At 36.8% G+C, this 18,597-nt stretch overlaps 2 protein-coding genes across 6 annotated transcripts; both read right to left on the bottom strand.

The window, feature by feature from the left end:
- Positions 1-3,244: 3,244 nt before the first annotated feature.
- On the bottom strand, positions 3,245-4,099 carry LOC114536493. The gene has a single exon (XM_028557839.1). It carries the CDS (start codon positions 4,097-4,099, stop codon positions 3,245-3,247), a length of 855 nt encoding a protein of 284 aa, XP_028413640.1.
- Positions 4,100-5,086: 987 nt separating this feature from the next.
- LOC114536483 lies at positions 5,087-17,365 on the bottom strand. 5 transcript variants are annotated; one of them, XM_028557832.1, is made up of 13 exons: positions 16,300-17,365; positions 16,070-16,161; positions 15,717-15,786; positions 9,767-9,834; positions 9,273-9,323; positions 8,824-8,913; positions 8,259-8,324; positions 8,031-8,128; positions 7,885-7,948; positions 7,320-7,370; positions 6,677-6,721; positions 6,325-6,389; positions 5,087-6,106 (listed from the first exon to the last, which is right to left on the bottom strand). In XM_028557832.1, the coding sequence occupies exons 2-13, from the start codon at positions 16,070-16,072 to the stop codon at positions 5,101-5,103; spliced, it is 1,677 nt and encodes a 558-aa protein (XP_028413633.1). In that variant the 5' UTR covers positions 16,073-16,161; positions 16,300-17,365; the 3' UTR covers positions 5,087-5,100. The 5 variants fall into 5 exon arrangements, with proteins under 5 accessions (XP_028413633.1, XP_028413632.1, XP_028413631.1 ...); XM_028557831.1 differs by having other exon boundaries at positions 16,070-16,866; positions 17,174-17,365; XM_028557830.1 differs by lacking the exon at positions 16,070-16,161 and having other exon boundaries at positions 17,174-17,365.
- Between the last annotated feature and the right edge of the window lie 1,232 nt (positions 17,366-18,597).

The following is an 18,597-nucleotide window of genomic DNA, read 5'->3' as shown; positions in this document are numbered from 1 at the left end:
ACATTTGAGTCCAGTTGGAAAGATTTACTGTGTTGCTGCATTGTTACAGAATGCTCACACATGTTTGTATGAGAACCTTGTTTCTCATTTTTTTGGTCTTCAACCACCATCAGTTCATGAATATTTCTGGCAATGAGTTGTGACCTAATCTATAGTTTGTTTACATAAGTTATGCCAACTAGCTAATTGCCTATATTTTTATATACTTTTATATACTATATATATATTATATATATATATTTTTATATACTTTTATATACTATATATATATATGTATATTTTTATATACTAGCCAATTGCCTATATTTTTATATGCATATTTGTCAGGAAAAATCAAATAATTTATTTAATATTGTTCAAATTGTTAATACACAATGTAATTGTAAATAAATTTTGTAACATGAAAATTTATAAATATTTTTTATATTCTTAGGATATAATAAAGTTATAAAATGTCTGTTGAACAATGACACAAAGTACCATGCATGTTCTTAATTTATTTTTTAAGCATGTTTGCCAACATTTGTGTTTGCTGCTGCTGCATTAAAGCCAACATTTGCTGTTGTAGAAAACCAAATTCTTGCTGGTGTTGTTGTTGTTGTTGCATTTGTAATTGCTGTTGTAGATGTTGCTCAGATAGATTCATTTGCATGCTGAACTGTTGCTGACTCTGTTGCATTACCTGTAAAAGTTCTAAATGCTGGTTCATTTGCATCTCCACATGCTCCCGTTTTTCCAATTCCACCCTCTGCTGTAACCACTCCATCATGTCTCCAGATCTTCTTCTCCTCTGAGGTGGACCACTCTCACTTGTCATTCCAACCCTTTTCTTTGTTTCCCCCAACCTATCCATTGCTCGTTCCCTCATCTCCAATGCCTGCTCTCGTTCATTCTCGATCCTCTGACTTCTTGCTGCGCACTCTGTTTCCATCTGCCGATCTGTCTCGTCCTCAATATTGATTAGTTCTTTCATCAGTTTTTCGTACTCCGTCATTTCTTCACCACATTCTCCTGTAGCTCGCTCTTCTCTAGCCATTTGGGCACGATATTTCTTTGCTGCCAAACTGTAGCGCTCTCTGACCCCCCTCAAAGTGACTGTCTGACCCAAAGTACTGACATTATCAGCTACACTTTGCCACCCCAGACCACGTTCTCTTGACCTTTGCTTATGTGTCAGAACACCTAGATCTGGCACTTCCTTCAACAGTACTAGGTTTTTGTTATTACTTAAGCAGTAGTGAGCAAACTATGGGCGATATTGCTGAATAAATAACCTACATTTGGGGCAAAGTGAGAGCTAAATGCATTGGCATATTAAGCTGTATATATATTAAATAAAATTTATTAAATTGTGCAGAGCTTTGATGTGTGTACAATACCTCTTGTTTGGGCAATCCTTCTTGTCTTCTATAGAGCAAATGGCACTTACTCAAAATCAATAATGCTGAAAAAAGACAAACGAAATTAGGAAATGTTGTGTCAAGAGTGAACAAATTATACTCTGCCTGTATGAATATACGTGAAAACGTAAACAATCTGTTTGAAAATCATGTTAAATGTTGAACAAAACCATGAAACGTCAACTGTTTTTAAAACCACAAAGTCCACAATTCACAAACGATGAACATTATTAGTTATTGATGATTGTAAATGCGTGTATCTTTAAAACCATTCTGATGGATCTATAGTCCTGGGTAAAAAGTGTTAATCTCGATCTACTAAAACACTGTGAATAAAATTACGCAAAATGTGCATCATTTTGTATGCTAATTAGCACATAATATTCAAAATAATGATAAAATAGTTGCTACTGCGAATTATTTTAAAATCATTTGTTGTGTACGTACCTTTTTGATGCAAAAAAACCCCCCAAAAAACCCGACGTCCTAAACACAACGTGAAAATTTGATTTTGGCGTCCAGAAACCTGACGAGAGGACGTCGTCAACAAAACAACGCCAAATTTTCGCGTCATATTGCGCGATCTTACGTACTCTTGACGTTCCCGTCCTCAATCTAAATCTATCTAATATTAAGATCAACACGGCTTTGAATGGCACAGTAGGTTTTTTTCACTGACCTCCAAGAAGTGCTTGGTGTTGTCTAGAGATTGCTGTGATATTTTATACTTCTATTTATCTCAATTGAGCGATACACGAGACATGGCCTGCCTAGCCCAGGGCCCCAGTCGTTGGGTCAACATGTGTAAACAGCATCATATATCTAAACAGGAGATTGCATGCTTATCCCATCAAAGTTGGCTCTTGTGTTTGTCTCCTGTTTCTTTTCCTTCTGCGTCTAGGACAACAGGTGAATAAACATTTTTCCATTTCGAAAAAATTGTAAAATATCGCTCTGAAAAATATCGCTCCAAAAAATTTTGCTCTGTCGTAACTGACTTTTACAAGCAAAATGAGGCAATTAACTTGCGTAAGACAATGGGCGACTTGCGCCTTTCGCAAAGCATCACGGTAGTTTAGTTAGGCCAGTCGAATTTACTAAGATGGAGGTCGTTCTTGTGCGATCGCCGTTTGCAGTGAACTACAACACTTTTTCGCAGATATTTATCACTTATGTCTACGGTAAAAGGTTATAAAAACTCTTAGAGAACTGATATGTCGTAGAAGGCCAAAGTTGGGACTGTACTTGCTTTGGATTTTAAGATATTTAGCGTGATTTGACGGGGAGTAAAATACAAATACGAAGTGGCTAGACAGCCGGCAGCCGGCTGTATAGTTTTTACTTGTCAAGCCTAAATAACCGGCAGCCGGCCATATTGTTGCTTGAAGTCAGCTTGAAATACTAAACGGCCGGCAGTATTCTTCGTTTGCGATGGCGTAATTTCGGGATTTCAGTTGGTGTGCAAGTATGAAGAAATATATTTTTGTAAGGCTTCTAGTCAATATCGTTGCTGGAACCAAAAATTATGTAGTGCCAGGTTTGGTTAATATTAAAGTATGTATATAGACTGTATAGACGGGTTGCAATGTTTGTGTTGGAGGCGGAAGTACTTATTATTAAACTACAAAAATTAATGATTGGTCGCTTGATGTTGTTAAATCTATGTTAGTGAAAATGATTTATTGATTTCTCTTCTGCCTCCAGTGCAATCTAAACAAATTACGTCACGAGAAATCCATCTTTACATCAAAATGTGTAAATATGATTTTAGTTATCAAAATATTATTATTAAGTATAAGTGTTCATTGTCTTATATACCAAAGTCTAGTAATTAGTGACCAGTTTTATACGTGCTTAGCTTTGCATTTGCTGCAAAACCAATTCCTTGTCTTGGGTGGTCTTTTCAGTGAAGTACATTTAATATGATACCAACACAGGCACCTTTCACATGCTACACTTTCATCTTTGCTGCTGATTGTGGTTGAACATCCAGGACATATCCACTTTGTCTTGTTCTTTTTTTCACTGACATTAAGAACAACTTTCCATGCATTGGCAACAAAATATTTCTCAATCCTATTCAAATCGACATTCTCTTTGTCACGAATCATGTCTGGAAGCTTAAGAGGATTTGTTTCGACTTCTTCTGGTGGTATTAAATCACCACTTTGGATTGCGTTGTTAGCAACTGAACAACGGACAAAGCACTCTAAAAGAATCCTGTCCTTTTCTACTGCTTTCACCTTGCAAAATGGCAGCAACCCTTTCTTTGCTTTCTTTACTTTGGGTAGCCCAATGACAGTTAATTCCGCTCCTTTGGGCCTTCCTCTCTTGAGCATTTTCGGTGGCATTTTTATGTTTTTAAGCTCTTTCTGCTTGCAATCATTTTCTTTGCTCTTTACTTGTGAAGATGTACCAGCAGTCTTAGACTTATCAGCGAGGATGGTGGGAGAAGTTTTGGCAACGTCACCTGGAACATTTGATTTGTTTTTGTTTCTACTGGCCTTCTTTTGATCACGGGGAATGGGACCAAAATCTCTTTTATCATAGGGTATGTCATGATCTTTGTTACGAAAATGTTCGTTTTGGGTTTTGGTGGGCTTTTCTTCATCAATATTTGTTGTGTCTTCAGTGTTGCTGCATCTTCCAAGACTGTCTTGTGCTTGCCAAAGGTTGAGAATTTGTTGCAGATCAGCCATTCTACTGTCAAATGTCTTCATTCCGCCTTCACTTGCCAGTGAAGCCAGGGTTCGTGCCACATTCATTGCCTTGTGGAATTTCTGGGCTTGCGTCAAAGTGGTAGATTTCTCTTTACTTTCATGAAGGACATCGACGTTGCTGATGCCGCATGTGGTTGGCACATTGGCTGCCTCAGAAGCTTTATTATAGTATTCAACGGTCCATCTGGCAGAGAGGAGGGAAGGATCAAATCGAGATAACTTAAGCGCAGTTCTGGCTTTAAGGATGTGTCTACATGGAAGTCCCATTTTCACAGGATACGTGCATTGGCAAGTGTTACCTGACACTGTTACTTCACCATAGGTACAACTCTTTATTAAAACTTTGTTCTCGGACAAAACCTGTTGTACGGTTAAACGTTTGGCAAGTTCAACTTGACGCTTAAGGTGTTTGAAAGCGTATGGTGTTAGAACTTCAGCATATGTGCGGATGTCCTCCTCACACGATTCAATTGATATGGGCTTGCGTAATGTTGCCATAATTTTCTGGTGTGTCCTTTCATTCCGCAATGTTCCAAGGAGTGCAAACATTTCTGTAAAAAATTGTAAAAGTGTTGCATAGCGAGAGCAAACACTTTTAATCTTCGCATTAGCACTCTCTAAACGATTGTTGGTTGTTTCACCAAGGTTAAAAGTTGAATCCTTAAAACAAGAAACCCATTGCTCTTTTATAGGGTGCCAATTGTCAAAGAAATAGTTTCTTACAGCTTTTGATTTGGTTTCCTTTAACAGATTTACGTTTTCTTCATAGGCTTCTTCTGTTTTGGAATAAATTATTGCGGTTAATATCTCAAGAACTCTGTCCCGTTCACCTGACGTTATCCCCATTTTCTCAACTGTTATCTCCCTTCTGAAAGTTCGAAGTGTATGATAAAGGCATATAAGTAGGGATGCGCTGGGAAAGCATTTGGCGAAGGCTTGACGTTCTGTGAAATCCTTGTCGGACATGATTACTGTAGTCCTTATCCAAGCTGGATTGTGCCTTTTAAATGTTCCATGGCTGCTGTTATGACAGTTTCACTCTCTTCAGCAACGATTAGAAGGGCGACAATATCACTAAGGCCATTTCCATCCACTACCATCAGCACATAGAGTGGCATTCTCAAATCAAGAAGTTTGTAAGTAGCATCCACAAGCAGGAGCTCAGGAAACCTGTCGTACGCATGTTTCATGTACTGGTCTTGAAAGAAAAGAGACTTAAAATTGCTGTCTTCGTCCGTTGCTACTTCTACAACTGCGCCTTCTTTTGTCTTCAGATAATCCACGACGACGTCAAGGTCATTGCTATTTATTTTCGACTTGGTTTTGGTTTTCAAGTTTGAAATATCCTTTAATGTTACTCGCTGTCCTGTCGTGGTTTGTATTTTCTGTTGCAGCAGTTTGTTGTTAGCTTTTAGGCGCACTGCACCTTGGATTTCCTCTTTCAGTGCACCAGTGAGCTTTCGCTGACGAGGTAGATGTTTGTACAGTTCTTCTGACAGAGAATGGTTGTGATCCATGGTCATTTTCATAACTTCTAACGCTTTTCCGTCCGTGGACAAAACAATATAAACTTCGAACTGACATCCTTGTTTAAAGGTTTTAGTATCACGCTTTCTGTCGTCTCTATTCTCTGCTTTTCTTCCTCCAAATTTGCAGCTTAATTTCAGGGAGTAGTACTGGAGGCTCAACTCAGCATTTGCTACTCGTTTGGGGACTCGCTTCTGTGCAGATACAAGGGTTCTGACATCTCGTTTCCACAGCTCGCAAAAGTGAATATCCTCATATTTGGCTTTGGCCTCATTAAAGTCATTTACAGTATAGAACTTTCTACCAACGTAAAATATGTCATTACTAGCATCTTGATCTACTTCTTCTTTAATCGAGAGGATGTCACCTGTTTCACTTAAGGGGGAGGATTTAACTACATCATCTGGCAACACTATCGCAGTCTGTTCTGGTGATGTTACAGATGGTCGCTCTAATGCGCTAAATGTGAAGACATATGAAAATAGTTAAAGTATTGAATTCAATGATTGCACACTAAACATCTCAGGAGAGAATAGAATGGATTATGATGAATAACATGCTTAGAAAACTTTAATACTTGAGTGGTAGCAGGCAACATGGCAACATTGTGACGACTAATCAACTGTACACTACACTACTGTATAAATTATACTGTGACAAAACTGGCAGATCATTACCATGCTTTAATTTCTTTGTTTCTTATTTCATTCACCATATCCAATCGAATTTTTGCTATATCTTTCTATAAATGCAAATATGTATAACAGCTATGGTGCTTAATGAATTACTTTACATACTGTTAAATTAATAAGCACATATACTGCACATAATAAACAAACACACAGCAGCTATGCAGGACTATGATGGTTGTGTATACGTAAAAGTTTAGGAGACCAATTACTGCAGAACCAAAACTCAAAACTAAGAAACCGACACATTGCCATCACAGATATACTACACCATGTAACTAACAAACTAAAAATCCAAAGGCAAGGATACAAGGCAAAGGTAGTTAATTAAATGCAATACCTGGTTGAATGAGAATGGCTGTTGAAATACCAAATGCTTCATGTACTAGTTGAAGAAATAGAAAACATTATGGTTAAAAATATTATTGCCCTCAAGCTTGCCCAGCAAATAATATTTGACAAAGGCATATCAAAATTGTATTGAGCAACGTTAAAACGAAACGTTACTTGAATAAAATTTTATTAAATTATTATGCCTCTTTGGAGTATTATTTGCTGGCCAATAATATTTTTTACTAGAATTTATTTTCTGCCTGATGTTTTTATTGCTAAGGGACCGGTCATTAAATATGGTAGGTGGGGGGGGGGGTGGAGGAGAAACCCAACATTTTGACACAAAAAAACCACAAAAGTTGTATACTTTTTCAAGACCTCCCCATATTTATCTTATATTTTTTGAAGACCCCCCTCTCGATCCTTGGTCCTCTTGAAAATTTAGTTTTGTAGTAAACATGCAGTATGGCCAGCCATACTGCATTCTTACTACAAAACTGAATTTAAATTTTCAAGAGGACATCCATCTATTTCTTATAGCTATTTCTTATAGACATTTCTTATAGTTTAAAAAGACATACCAGGTTTAATGATCATAGCATTTTAATACTGATTGCCTATCATAATTGTTTTGCATATTACAGTATACCCTGACACAGAAATACTCCACAGTCAATGTAGTTGTCTTGTTTCGGAATATCCTAATAAATTGTGTCAATGAACAAAATAATATTTAATTAACATAAACTGCCTCCGTTTCTAATCACCAGTCAGCAACATTTAATTATAACATAAAGTTAGCCTGCTCACAGCAACCAGGTATCTCTGTCACTTAGAAATTCAAGACCCAATGTTTCATCCAAGTCTAGTGTCGGGGGTTATCTGAAGTAACAACTTTAAGGATCTTTATGAATACAGTGACATCATTGACCAACAAGGTGAAGATACTCTAGCAGCCAATAACAATAGCTACTACCTGCTCTAATCATAGCATTTTGGTTGCAAAATAATAATTTTATGTTACTATAAATTTTATGTTACTATATGTGGCCGAGGGTCAATTAAATCATCCAAAGCTGACTAATACCACTTTTTAACAATGAACATATATCAGTGCATGATCTGTCTTGCTCGCTGTTATGCTACAGTGATCTGTCTTAATTGCCTTCCAACGTACTGCTATATGCTATGCACATATGACAGCTAGTAACTTACTTTTGCAGTCCCAAAACTCCAAGACTCTGAATTATGTTCAGGGTATAGGTGAGTAACAAGTTTTCTAAAAATAAATGTGTATTTAGACAAAGTACATAATTAACAGGACTGCATTTATACTCATTACTTCTGAATTGACGTATTACCTTATTAATTTTAAATGATCCACAACATAGTCAGGTATGCAATCTGTACCACCCAAGGAGTCATAGTAGGTGACAACTTTATTTCTTTTGTCCACCACCTTTGGTTAGATACAAAATTACTTAATTACATGTACATGTGAGCTAAAATATACTATACAATATGTCATATGTAGTACACTAATAAAGTAGTCTACTCTGCTAGTCCATGCATGCACATGTCATACATACACATAGTGTCCAGTGTTTATCTTCATTGATAGGGAACATGAGCAAGTCACTTAGAACTGAACTATCCTAAAAAATACAAAAAATTATTATTTTTTATCATATGTAATTAACAGTTGACTATCTAGCAATATCTTGTTATTTCTCAACATAATTATAGTGTTGCAACATAAATAATGCATACAATTTAGAGCAGTACTACTTAATTGATCGAGGTATTGTCAGTCACTTTTAAAAACAGAAAAAATGTAATTAACACATGATTGTTTATTATTTTGTTTATTGTTTTACCACCTACAGAGATGCACCATTCCTTTTTAGACTTTCGGACTAGGCAAGTTAAACAGTATAGCTTAATCCCCTACTACTTTAAAAAAAGGGGTAAGCATTTTCCACACAAATACAAAAATATAAAAAATTTGCCAACATCACAGGGCTATATATTTTCTGTATTTTACATGTTTTTTTCTGCTGTACTGTTAACTTTCGAAATTCAAAAGAGGAATGGCGCATTGATATTATTAATAATATAGCCTGCAAGCAGGCTCTCCAGTTGCTACAGGTGTACCTTGTCCATCCATCTAGCAAATGAATTGGAAAATTCCTCTTTTTTAAACTTTGTGAAACAGAAGCTGTTTTTAATTGTGATTGATACATTCTGTAAGAGACAATATACATATATATACCAATAATTAATTAATCAATCAATTATAACATTAACATATACAGTAAACCTAGCAATGCTCACCTATTCTAATTATTATCAGAGAACATGCAATGGAATATGATCAAGACACATATAAAATTCATAACACATGTACACTATTGTGTAGTAATACCATACAGTGCAATATCATGGACACCATGGTTGCCTTGAATGTATGCATGGTTTTGCAATTGGCCATGTATTCCTCAACAGCTTATAGTATAATAGTGTGTTTAGACATAGCATCCTTGATTAATTGATTATGAAGTGCATGCATGTATGTAGCATAACATAATGAATCATATACATACAGGCATCTTCTGTGCGCATTCTTGTAGAAGATTTCCATAGAAATTTATTATCTAGAAAGGAACCAAACAATTAATGATTATAAATTAGTAACCTCTAAGGAAAGCTTGCCTTATCCTTAAGCTGCAAAACTCTCCCTTAAATGAGTGTAAGTTCATCTGTTGGACAGAGTATAAATACCATACAGTAAACTAGTAATGTGGCAATGCATTGTAGTAATCAACAGTGGGTCAAAGTACGGCCCACCATAGAACTCTGCACCGTAATGGGAAGCACCAACAAGAACAGAATGATACAATACTGTAGGGATGGTACTGGCTGGATTATACAAAGCGGATTTAATTCCTTAGGGGTATATTTAGTCAGTTGGGGAGGGGGGGGGCTAGCAAATGTGTGGATGACCATTCGATGACCACTTGCACTATGGTTAGCTTTGCCATTGGGATTTGGGAAACAGTAGCCATACGCCAAATGGATTGTATAAAGCTTGTCTTACCTCGTCATTGAGCCACTGATTATTAGATACCTGTACTAGGCTTAGGTTGATATTTGCTGCGATCTCTTCTGAACAAATAGTTTAAAATTTAGTAAATAAAGTAAATATTTGAGTTTGAGCAAGATTTCTAAGTGTATTCCAATTTACCTTTACTGTTTTCAGCCATATGGATACAATCTTGGAAATTTGTATTACAAATTGACTTGTTGAATATTCCAACTTCCCGCCATCTGTATATACCGCGTAGGCGCGCAATAGCGTGTCTTTTTCGCGCGTCGCGCACGTTTTTGTTCCCAGGTTATTAGGGGCCAGACAGCGCTTTTGCAATAATACATATAAACAAAAGCTTCTGAGTAGTGGTTTTACTGGTTTATACGAGTCGCAAATATCTTGTACTCGAAACCATTTTCTTCAAACAGAGAATAACAAGTAAAAAAAGGGGAAAATATTCGGATTCCTCATGTATGACGGCTCAATTACTGCAAATTATTTATAAAACAACACGATATATATACAATGGCATTTAATAAACTTTATTCGTGCGAAAATACGAATTCTTGGCATTTTGTATTAGGATACTCGTGTAGACAATACGTGGATACTGCAGATTAGATAACTGCCGGCCGTTTAGTATTTCAAGCTGACTTCAAGCAACAATATGGCCGGCTGCCGGTTATTTAGGCTTGACAAGTAAAAACTATACAGCCGGCTGCCGGCTGTCTAGCCACTTCGATACAAATAGGGCTTCGATTTACAATGTGCAGGACAAGAATTGTATTTTTAACCCCTTTAGGAGGTAAGTTCATCACTAAAATTTCTATATAATATGTAAGGGAAACAGGATGCTATAATACAAAACGCGTTTCTGCGATCGGCGATTATGTACAAAATTTATGGCCGTGAATGTTGTTTTTACAAATGAGCTTACAACTACACATGCTTTGATCAAGCGTTCTATTTCAAACCAAAACAACTGTAAACCTTTGGCGGGAAAATATCCTAAAATTGTCTCAGACTGTTAAAGTAAAAGTATTTTCAGAAGTTTAAAAGCATATTTTGATATTTATTCACTGGGTATATCTATTGGTTTACTCCTTTGGAAAAAACGCAAACTCGTGCGTTGTTATTGTTTACATATTCGTCGCGGTTTCATTTAAATTTGGCGAATTTCCGGCCGAAAAAATGGAGCAAAAAGCGGATTGGTTTGAGTGCAAATGGACCCGAAGTCTTCAGGATATCCCTCCTTTTACTCGTGAACTTCTTGAGCGACATTTAATTGGTGAAACATCCCAAAAAAGCCCGAAGGCCAAACAACCAAATGCACACAAACACAAGAAATATGGCTATCAGTTGTTCAAAGATAAAATGGTTTCTAAGGTTAAAGTTATCCCTAATGTACTTCACCTAGGAGGAATGCTTTTTTATCTTAAGTGTACTGTACATGCTTCAATGAAAAAGATTGAATATTCAGTTAATGTGCACCTAAAACAAGATACTGGGGAAATGATTGAAGCTAGGTGCACTTGTGTAGCAGGAAATGGTGGCTGCTGTAAACATGTTGCTGCAGCTTTATTTCAAATGCTGGACTTCATTGAACTTGAACTTACAGAGGTCCCAGATGATTTAACATGCACGCAACTCTTACAAGAATGGCATGTACCTAGTTGTGAAAATATCAAAACAGCCATACTTTTTGATAGTGTAAAATTTAGCAAGGCAACATCTACAAAAAGTTCATCTCATTTAATTGAAATTAGTAACCCAGCTCCAGCATTTGCTCAAACTGTGACAGAGAGTGATATTCAAAAACTGAACAAAGAATTAAAAAGTGCTGGATCATGCAGCTATTTACAAAATCTCCTAGAATCAAATGAGTGTAAACCCTTTGATTATGATAATTATCTCAATGAGTTACCTACAAAAAGGAAACTTTATGAAGTTCACTGCAACACCAATCAGCTAAATGCTGTGGAAGTACGAGATGCAATTTTAAACCAGGTCACAACAGATCAAACTAACTTAAACAAACACATACCATCCCCAGAATACAATGAATTTGTTTTTGAAACCTTATACAAATCCAAAGAGCAGATACAAAACATTGAATGCAATACAAGAGGGCAGTCAGATGATGAATTATGGTATCAAGAACGTCGCATAAGATTAACAGCATCAAATTTTGGTTCTGTTTTGAAGCGCAGAGAGAGCATTCACCCAAAAACAATTTTGAATAAACAATTTAATTCCAATTGCACCAAAAGTGTGCCAAAAGCATGTTTATGGGGTCAAAACAAGGAAGAAATTGCCATCAAAGAATACATAGAAAAATGCAACCAAAACAATAATTTGATCAAAGCATGTGTGTCATGTGGCTTCATTGTAAATGGTCAAGTTCCATGGCTTGGTGCTAGTCCTGATTGCTTGCTGTATGATCCTACTGAGTGCACAAATTATGGAATTGGGGAAGTCAAGTGTCCTTTTTCAAAAAAGGAAATGACAATTGACAGTGCATGTGATGACCCTACATTCTTTCTTGAGCACAAATCAAAACCTACATTAAAGAGAAACCATAACTACTTCTATCAAATACAAGGCTTGATGGCTACTTGTAATGTTGAATGGGCTGATTGATTGTATATACAGAAAATGACCTTTTCAGTGAACGAATATATTTTGACACTGAATTATGGAATAAAACTATGCTCCCAAAATTAACATCATTTTACTTCACATACATATACCCTAAATTAGTGAACAAATAAAGCGTAAAAACTGTAGAACTGTTATTGTTTGTTCATTTACTCCTGTTCAGAATTAGAATTGATTAGAGGTGGCTGAAATAGTGTCAAGTAGGAACAGATGACCCATACTTTATTTAACTCTGATGCCATACTCAAAGGAAACACATTCTTTAAAATCCGAAAACATTTAATTCGTTGAATGGCACGTTCCACATGAACTCTAACTGCGGCTATTTTTCTTGTCTCATTTTCTGCCTGAATAGAGAGCTGCTGATTATTTAGGAAAGGGGGTATGTTCAGTTTTACCCCTTCAGGCATTTCATCCTCTATATCAAAGCCCTTATCTGCCATCAAATCATCACCTGCCTCTAACAAGTTTAAAATACCACAGTCTCTGGTGACTTGTTTGTCACTAGAGCGACCAGTGTAAAGCTCTGAAATAAATGTAGGGTATCCAGCAGGTGAAATGCCAATTAGCCCCTTTGCTGTGTTGTGGTTTTTATATGAGGAATAGGTTGCGGATTGACTACGAAATGATGTGGGTCTTTCGATAAAAAGTTCAGTGCAGTCTATGATAACACGTGTATTTGGGTAGGAATCTTTAAAAGCTTTTGGCATAGTGTTTTGAATATATTGACGTGAAGGCCAAATAGGTAGAGCTCTTAGCCTGTGATAAAGGAAAGCTAGCCAAGTTGTTTCAATTCGAGAATACTGGGCTGGTGAAATGCCAAAGCGAATAGCAACATCAAGACCCAATAAACCACAGCGCAATCTAACCAAAACCATGAATAACTCTTGTTCAGGTGTTAAGCTCCTTTGTGTACCACGTTTTGCTTGTGTCTCTGATGCATGTTGTGAATTTTTTGTTCCCGCATACATCAAAAGATTACAAGCTGGTTGCAAATAGTTGAAAAAGGCTTTGAAAGTTGTATAGTTGGGAAAACTGGTGTAGAATTTGAAGTTCGCATCACTAGCTATTACATGTTCTAAACGTAGTGCACATAACTTGTATTTGGTAGATAGCTCATCATGTTTAGTTTTCAAAGATGCATTTTCTTTTTTTAGCTGTTCAAGTTCGGATTTTAGTGCAAAAAGTTCACTATTTTCATTTGTTTGTTGCATGTCATGTTTCCCTGCGTGCTGTGTAGTGCTTATTCGCTTCATATTTTCAGTTACAATTCTTCCACATTTACTATTGGACGTTTGTCTATTTGAAAATGAACTAGACCTGGGCAGAGCCCCCAATACTTTTTTACCACCAGGAAAGTGTAAGGAGCAAACTTTGTGGCTTTTTAACGGTTGTTTGAAATTCCCAATAGATTTAACCACGCTTCTTTCGAACTCGGCTCCTTTGGAAACTTGTGAAATGAAACACCAGGTGTTCTCACACTATTACTTGAGCATTTAGGCACACAACAGGTAGTCCCTCCAGGTAATTTTGAACAAAGTTTCTCCGCTTTTTGCTCCATTTTTTCGGCCGGAAATTCGCCAAATTTAAATGAAACCGCGACGAATATGTAAACAATAACAACGCACGAGTTTGCGTTTTTTCCAAAGGAGTAAACCAATAGATATACCCAGTGAATAAATATCAAAATATGCTTTTAAACTTCTGAAAATACTTTTACTTTAACAGTCTGAGACAATTTTAGGATATTTTCCCGCCAAAGGTTTACAGTTGTTTTGGTTTGAAATAGAACGCTTGATCAAAGCATGTGTAGTTGTAAGCTCATTTGTAAAAACAACATTCACGGCCATAAATTTTGTACATAATCGCCGATCGCAGAAACGCGTTTTGTATTATAGCATCCTGTTTCCCTTACATATTATATAGAAATTTTAGTGATGAACTTACCTCCTAAAGGGGTTAAAAATACAATTCTTGTCCTGCACATTGTAAATCGAAGCCCTATTTGTATTTTACTCCCCGTCAAATCACGCTAAATATCTTAAAATCCAAAGCAAGTACAGTCCCAACTTTGGCCTTCTACGACATATCAGTTCTCTAAGAGTTTTTATAACCTTTTACCGTAGACATAAGTGATAAATATCTGCGAAAAAGTGTTGTAGTTCACTGCAAACGGCGATCGCACAAGAACGACCTCCATCTTAGTAAATTCGACTGGCCTAACTAAACTACCGTGATGCTTTGCGAAAGGCGCAAGTCGCCCATTGGCAATTAGGTTGCGCAGGGCTTGTGACGTAATTAAGAAGAGAAAATTTACGCGCGCTTCTCCCCTCGTGATGCCTTCGTGATGTCTTCGTGAATTTTTAGTTTACGTAAAAAGGAAGTTCGATCAGCAAAGTAGTTTTTATGCGAGAATACTTTTCACAAACCATATCGTTTCGCGAGCGGAACGCACCAACAAAACTTCTGTCTGGTCAAGTCGAAAAACAACTCGTGGAGAAAACGTCGTTGAGAGGTGATGAGAGTCAATGAAAGTTGTTGAGAGATAATGAGAGTCAATGAAAGTCGTTGAGAGATGATGAGAGTCAATGAAAGTTGTTGAGAGATGATAAGAGTCATTGAAAGTCGTTGAGAGATGATGAGAGTCAATGAAAGTTGTTGAGAGATTATGAGAGTCAATGAAAGTTGTTGACAGATGATGAGAGTCAAGGAAAGTTGTTGAGAGATGACGAGAGTCAATGAAAGTTGTTGAGAGATGATGAGAGATGATAAGAGTCAATGAAAGTTGTTGAGAGATGATGAGAGATGAAGAGAGTTGTTGAGAGATGATGAGAGTTCAATGAAAGTTGTTGAGAGATGATGAGAGATGATGAGAGTTGTTGAGAGATGTGGAGAGATGATGAGAGTCAATGAAAGTTGTTGAGAGATGATGAGAGTTGTTGAGAGATGATGAAGAGTCAATGAAAGTTGTTGGGAGATGATGAGAGTTGTTGAGAGATGATAAGAGGCAATGAAAGTTGTTGAGAGATGATGAGAGTTAATGAAAGTTGTTGAGAGATGATGAGAGTCAATGAAAGTTGTTGAGAGATGATGAGAGTTGTTGAGAGTTGAAAGAAAGTGATGAGAGTTGATATGAGTTGATGAGAATTGTTATGCGGGATGATGAAAAAGAATAAGAAATAAGAGAGTTGTTCTGAGTTCGATGATCAACAAACATCTTCCTCGTTCATCGCCATTACATAAGTAAGAATACGCGCGTACAACAACAACACACAAAATAAATCTCGTCGTAAAAACTTACCAGACTCTCTGCCGGCATTCCCATCAAAGTTGGCTCTTGTGTTTGTCTCCTGTTTCTTTTCCTTCTGCGTCTAGGACAACAGGTGAATAAACAGTTTTCCATTTCGAAAAAATTGTAAAATATCGCTCTGAAAAATATCGCTCCGAAAAATTTTGCTCTGTCGTAACTGACTTTTACAAGCAAAATGAGGCAATTAACTTTCGTAAGACAATTGGCAATTAGATTGCGCAGGGCTTGTGGCGTAATTAAGAAGAGAAAATTTACGCGCGCTTCTCCCCTCGTGATGACTTCCCTCGTGAAAAAGGAAGTTCGATCAGCAAAGTAGTTTTCATACGAGAATACTTTTCACAAACCATATCGTTTCGCGAGCAGAACACACCAACAAAACTTCTGTCTGGTCAAGTCGAAAAACAACTCGATATTTTCATTCATTTTAAATCGTTTTCTAGAATGGATAAGTACTTTTGTGAAATGGATAAGTACTTTCCTATCAGCGAAAGCCTTGGTACTGTATAATGTTTAGCGTTATAGGTATGTCCACATTCACCCTCTTCTGCTGGGTTGCCGTTTCTGTTGTACGTACGTTATTGCCTCCCCAGCCACAAAAGCCGATAACGAAAAGAGAACCTTCAGAACATGTCACTACCGTTCAGCTAATGTACCAACCCGTTGTACGCTGACATCTCGAGTCTCTGATGGATTAAAGACAAAGAGGTTAGATTCACGTGGACAGTAACCCTCAGGGATGAGGTTTTCCATCACGTGAACAGGGATCATCGAACATGTGAACAGTAGGAGGTGAATGAAAGCGCAGATACATATTTGATTAGGTATTATTTTAATATCGTATAAATCTGAGTAATTATGCTACATGGAGTATTTTAATTGACATGCAGATACAAAAGACATGGTCTAAAAAATAGTCCAAGCATTTGGTTAAATTAGTTCCTTTTGCCTTTTGTATGCAGTTAGAAGTTTTAAGTAAGGTGTATTGAATATAAGTTCAAACTTTCTTTGGGTTTTTTCGGAGGGTTTTCCGTATTCCAGCAGATCAAATGCTTCTTCGATTATTTTCCACACCTTCTCTCCCTTCGCCTTGGCTTCGTTGACCGATATCCATCAACCAAGCGATCTTGTTTTTTGAATGAGTCTAGTGGTTACAGTTTGACGGAGTTCAGATTTTTAGGAGTTCAATATGTATTCATAACAACTTTCAGTTAATTTATTCTTGTCGCAAACAAGGCGAGTTTTTTAGATATTTATCACTTTAAAATACAAAATGCTAGGATGGCCGAGTTGGTAAAGGCCTTAAGATCTAGTGTGCGTTGCACTTCGTGGGTTCGATTCCTACTCCTAGCACTATGCTTTTTGTATGTTTGCAGTCATTAAATTCTGGTAAAATTATAGTTTAATCGATATTAATTTTTAAGCAAGCGATATCATTAGAATAACTGTACCTTGTTTAAGACGAATTGACCTGGGCAGCTATGATATACACCTCTCATGGTCTGAAGCCATGCTGTCGTGGTTGTCAACCAAATTGCCAACATTAATTCGTAAACCTTGAATATTTCTTTCAACCGATTTTCTCGAACGAGTAGGTGTTAGGCGGAATTAAAAATTGCACGCGGTAGGACAATAAAAGGAGTCATTAAGCGGGCAAGTTCCAGCGGCATGTCTTTAATTGAGCATTAATTAACAATATGACTGAACCCATTGTCAGTTAATGACTTTGTCCAAACGCGGTTATGCATACATTACTGGGCATTACTACATTAATGACAGGACGAACCAGAACATGTTCGCCTCGATCTAAACAAAGGGTAACTTGCACATAAATATCGCACACCGAACAGAATTTTTCGAGAAAACACAACAATGGAGTGCTTACATGTAGTTCCTGCGATGCAAAGATATCTCAATCTGTAAGTGAAAATGTTTTCTTTTGTTTTAAGCCATTAAGGTTTTTTCCTTTCAAAATCGTACTTGATTTTCGTGTGCCTTGTACTCAAGTTTTTCATTTTTTTTATTCATAGATCCTTGAAATGATTCCTGAGTGCGATACCGAAGCTGGCCTTAATATATTCGAGGAGACATTTGAGCTAACTGATGAGGCCAGCTCTCCATGTAATTTCTGACAGATTAGAGCTACCGAAACCAAAGCGCGAGCACGGGTTAAACTGTCGCGTGCGGAAATTTGAAATCGAAGGAGAAAATGGAAGCCTTGAAAATCAGGGCAATGCTATAACTCGTGAAGGATATGCAAACGGTTATACACTGTTTGTGTTCGATCTCACTCCAGACTTGTGCCCTGGTCATGATCATAATCATGCACAACCAATTAGAAACGAAGATATCTCGATCAAATGTCAGTTTGGAACGGCCTTGGAGACGGGTAGCAAAGTATAAAACAAGAAATTCATTTTAACATGTACTTAGCAAGTTTAATATGTACTTAGCAAGTATGCGTGGGTTGAACCGATAAAAACAAGGACGGGGGAAAATCTAGTCAGTACGTTTGAGAAAATTCTAAAAAGCATTTGTCAAACCTGAAACTTTTCACTCGGTTGAAGGTACGAAGTTTACCAACAGGAAATTTCAAACCTTTCTAAAAGAACATGGCATTTCAAACCAACCTCATGAAGAATTGAATGTTGCATGATTGGCATGTCTAAATAAAGTTTATGTGTTTAGCTATGTATGTATCTAGCAAACAGTACATTATATAAAGTACCAAATTACAAAACTAAATTTGAATACAAACGTTTTATTTCAGATGGGGGTTGAACGCCGGAAATAGTTGTATTAAAACTGATATAGATTTGCGTTTTTAAAATTTATTCATCTAACGATTAATTACAGCAATAAATTATAATACATC

This window comes from Dendronephthya gigantea, unplaced genomic scaffold (assembly GCF_004324835.1).
Source record: "Dendronephthya gigantea isolate DGI-Jeju-01 unplaced genomic scaffold, DenGig_1.0 000137F, whole genome shotgun sequence".
Lineage (NCBI taxonomy): Eukaryota > Metazoa > Cnidaria > Anthozoa > Malacalcyonacea > Nephtheidae > Dendronephthya > Dendronephthya gigantea.
This window is presented reverse-complemented; position numbering and strand designations above follow the sequence as displayed.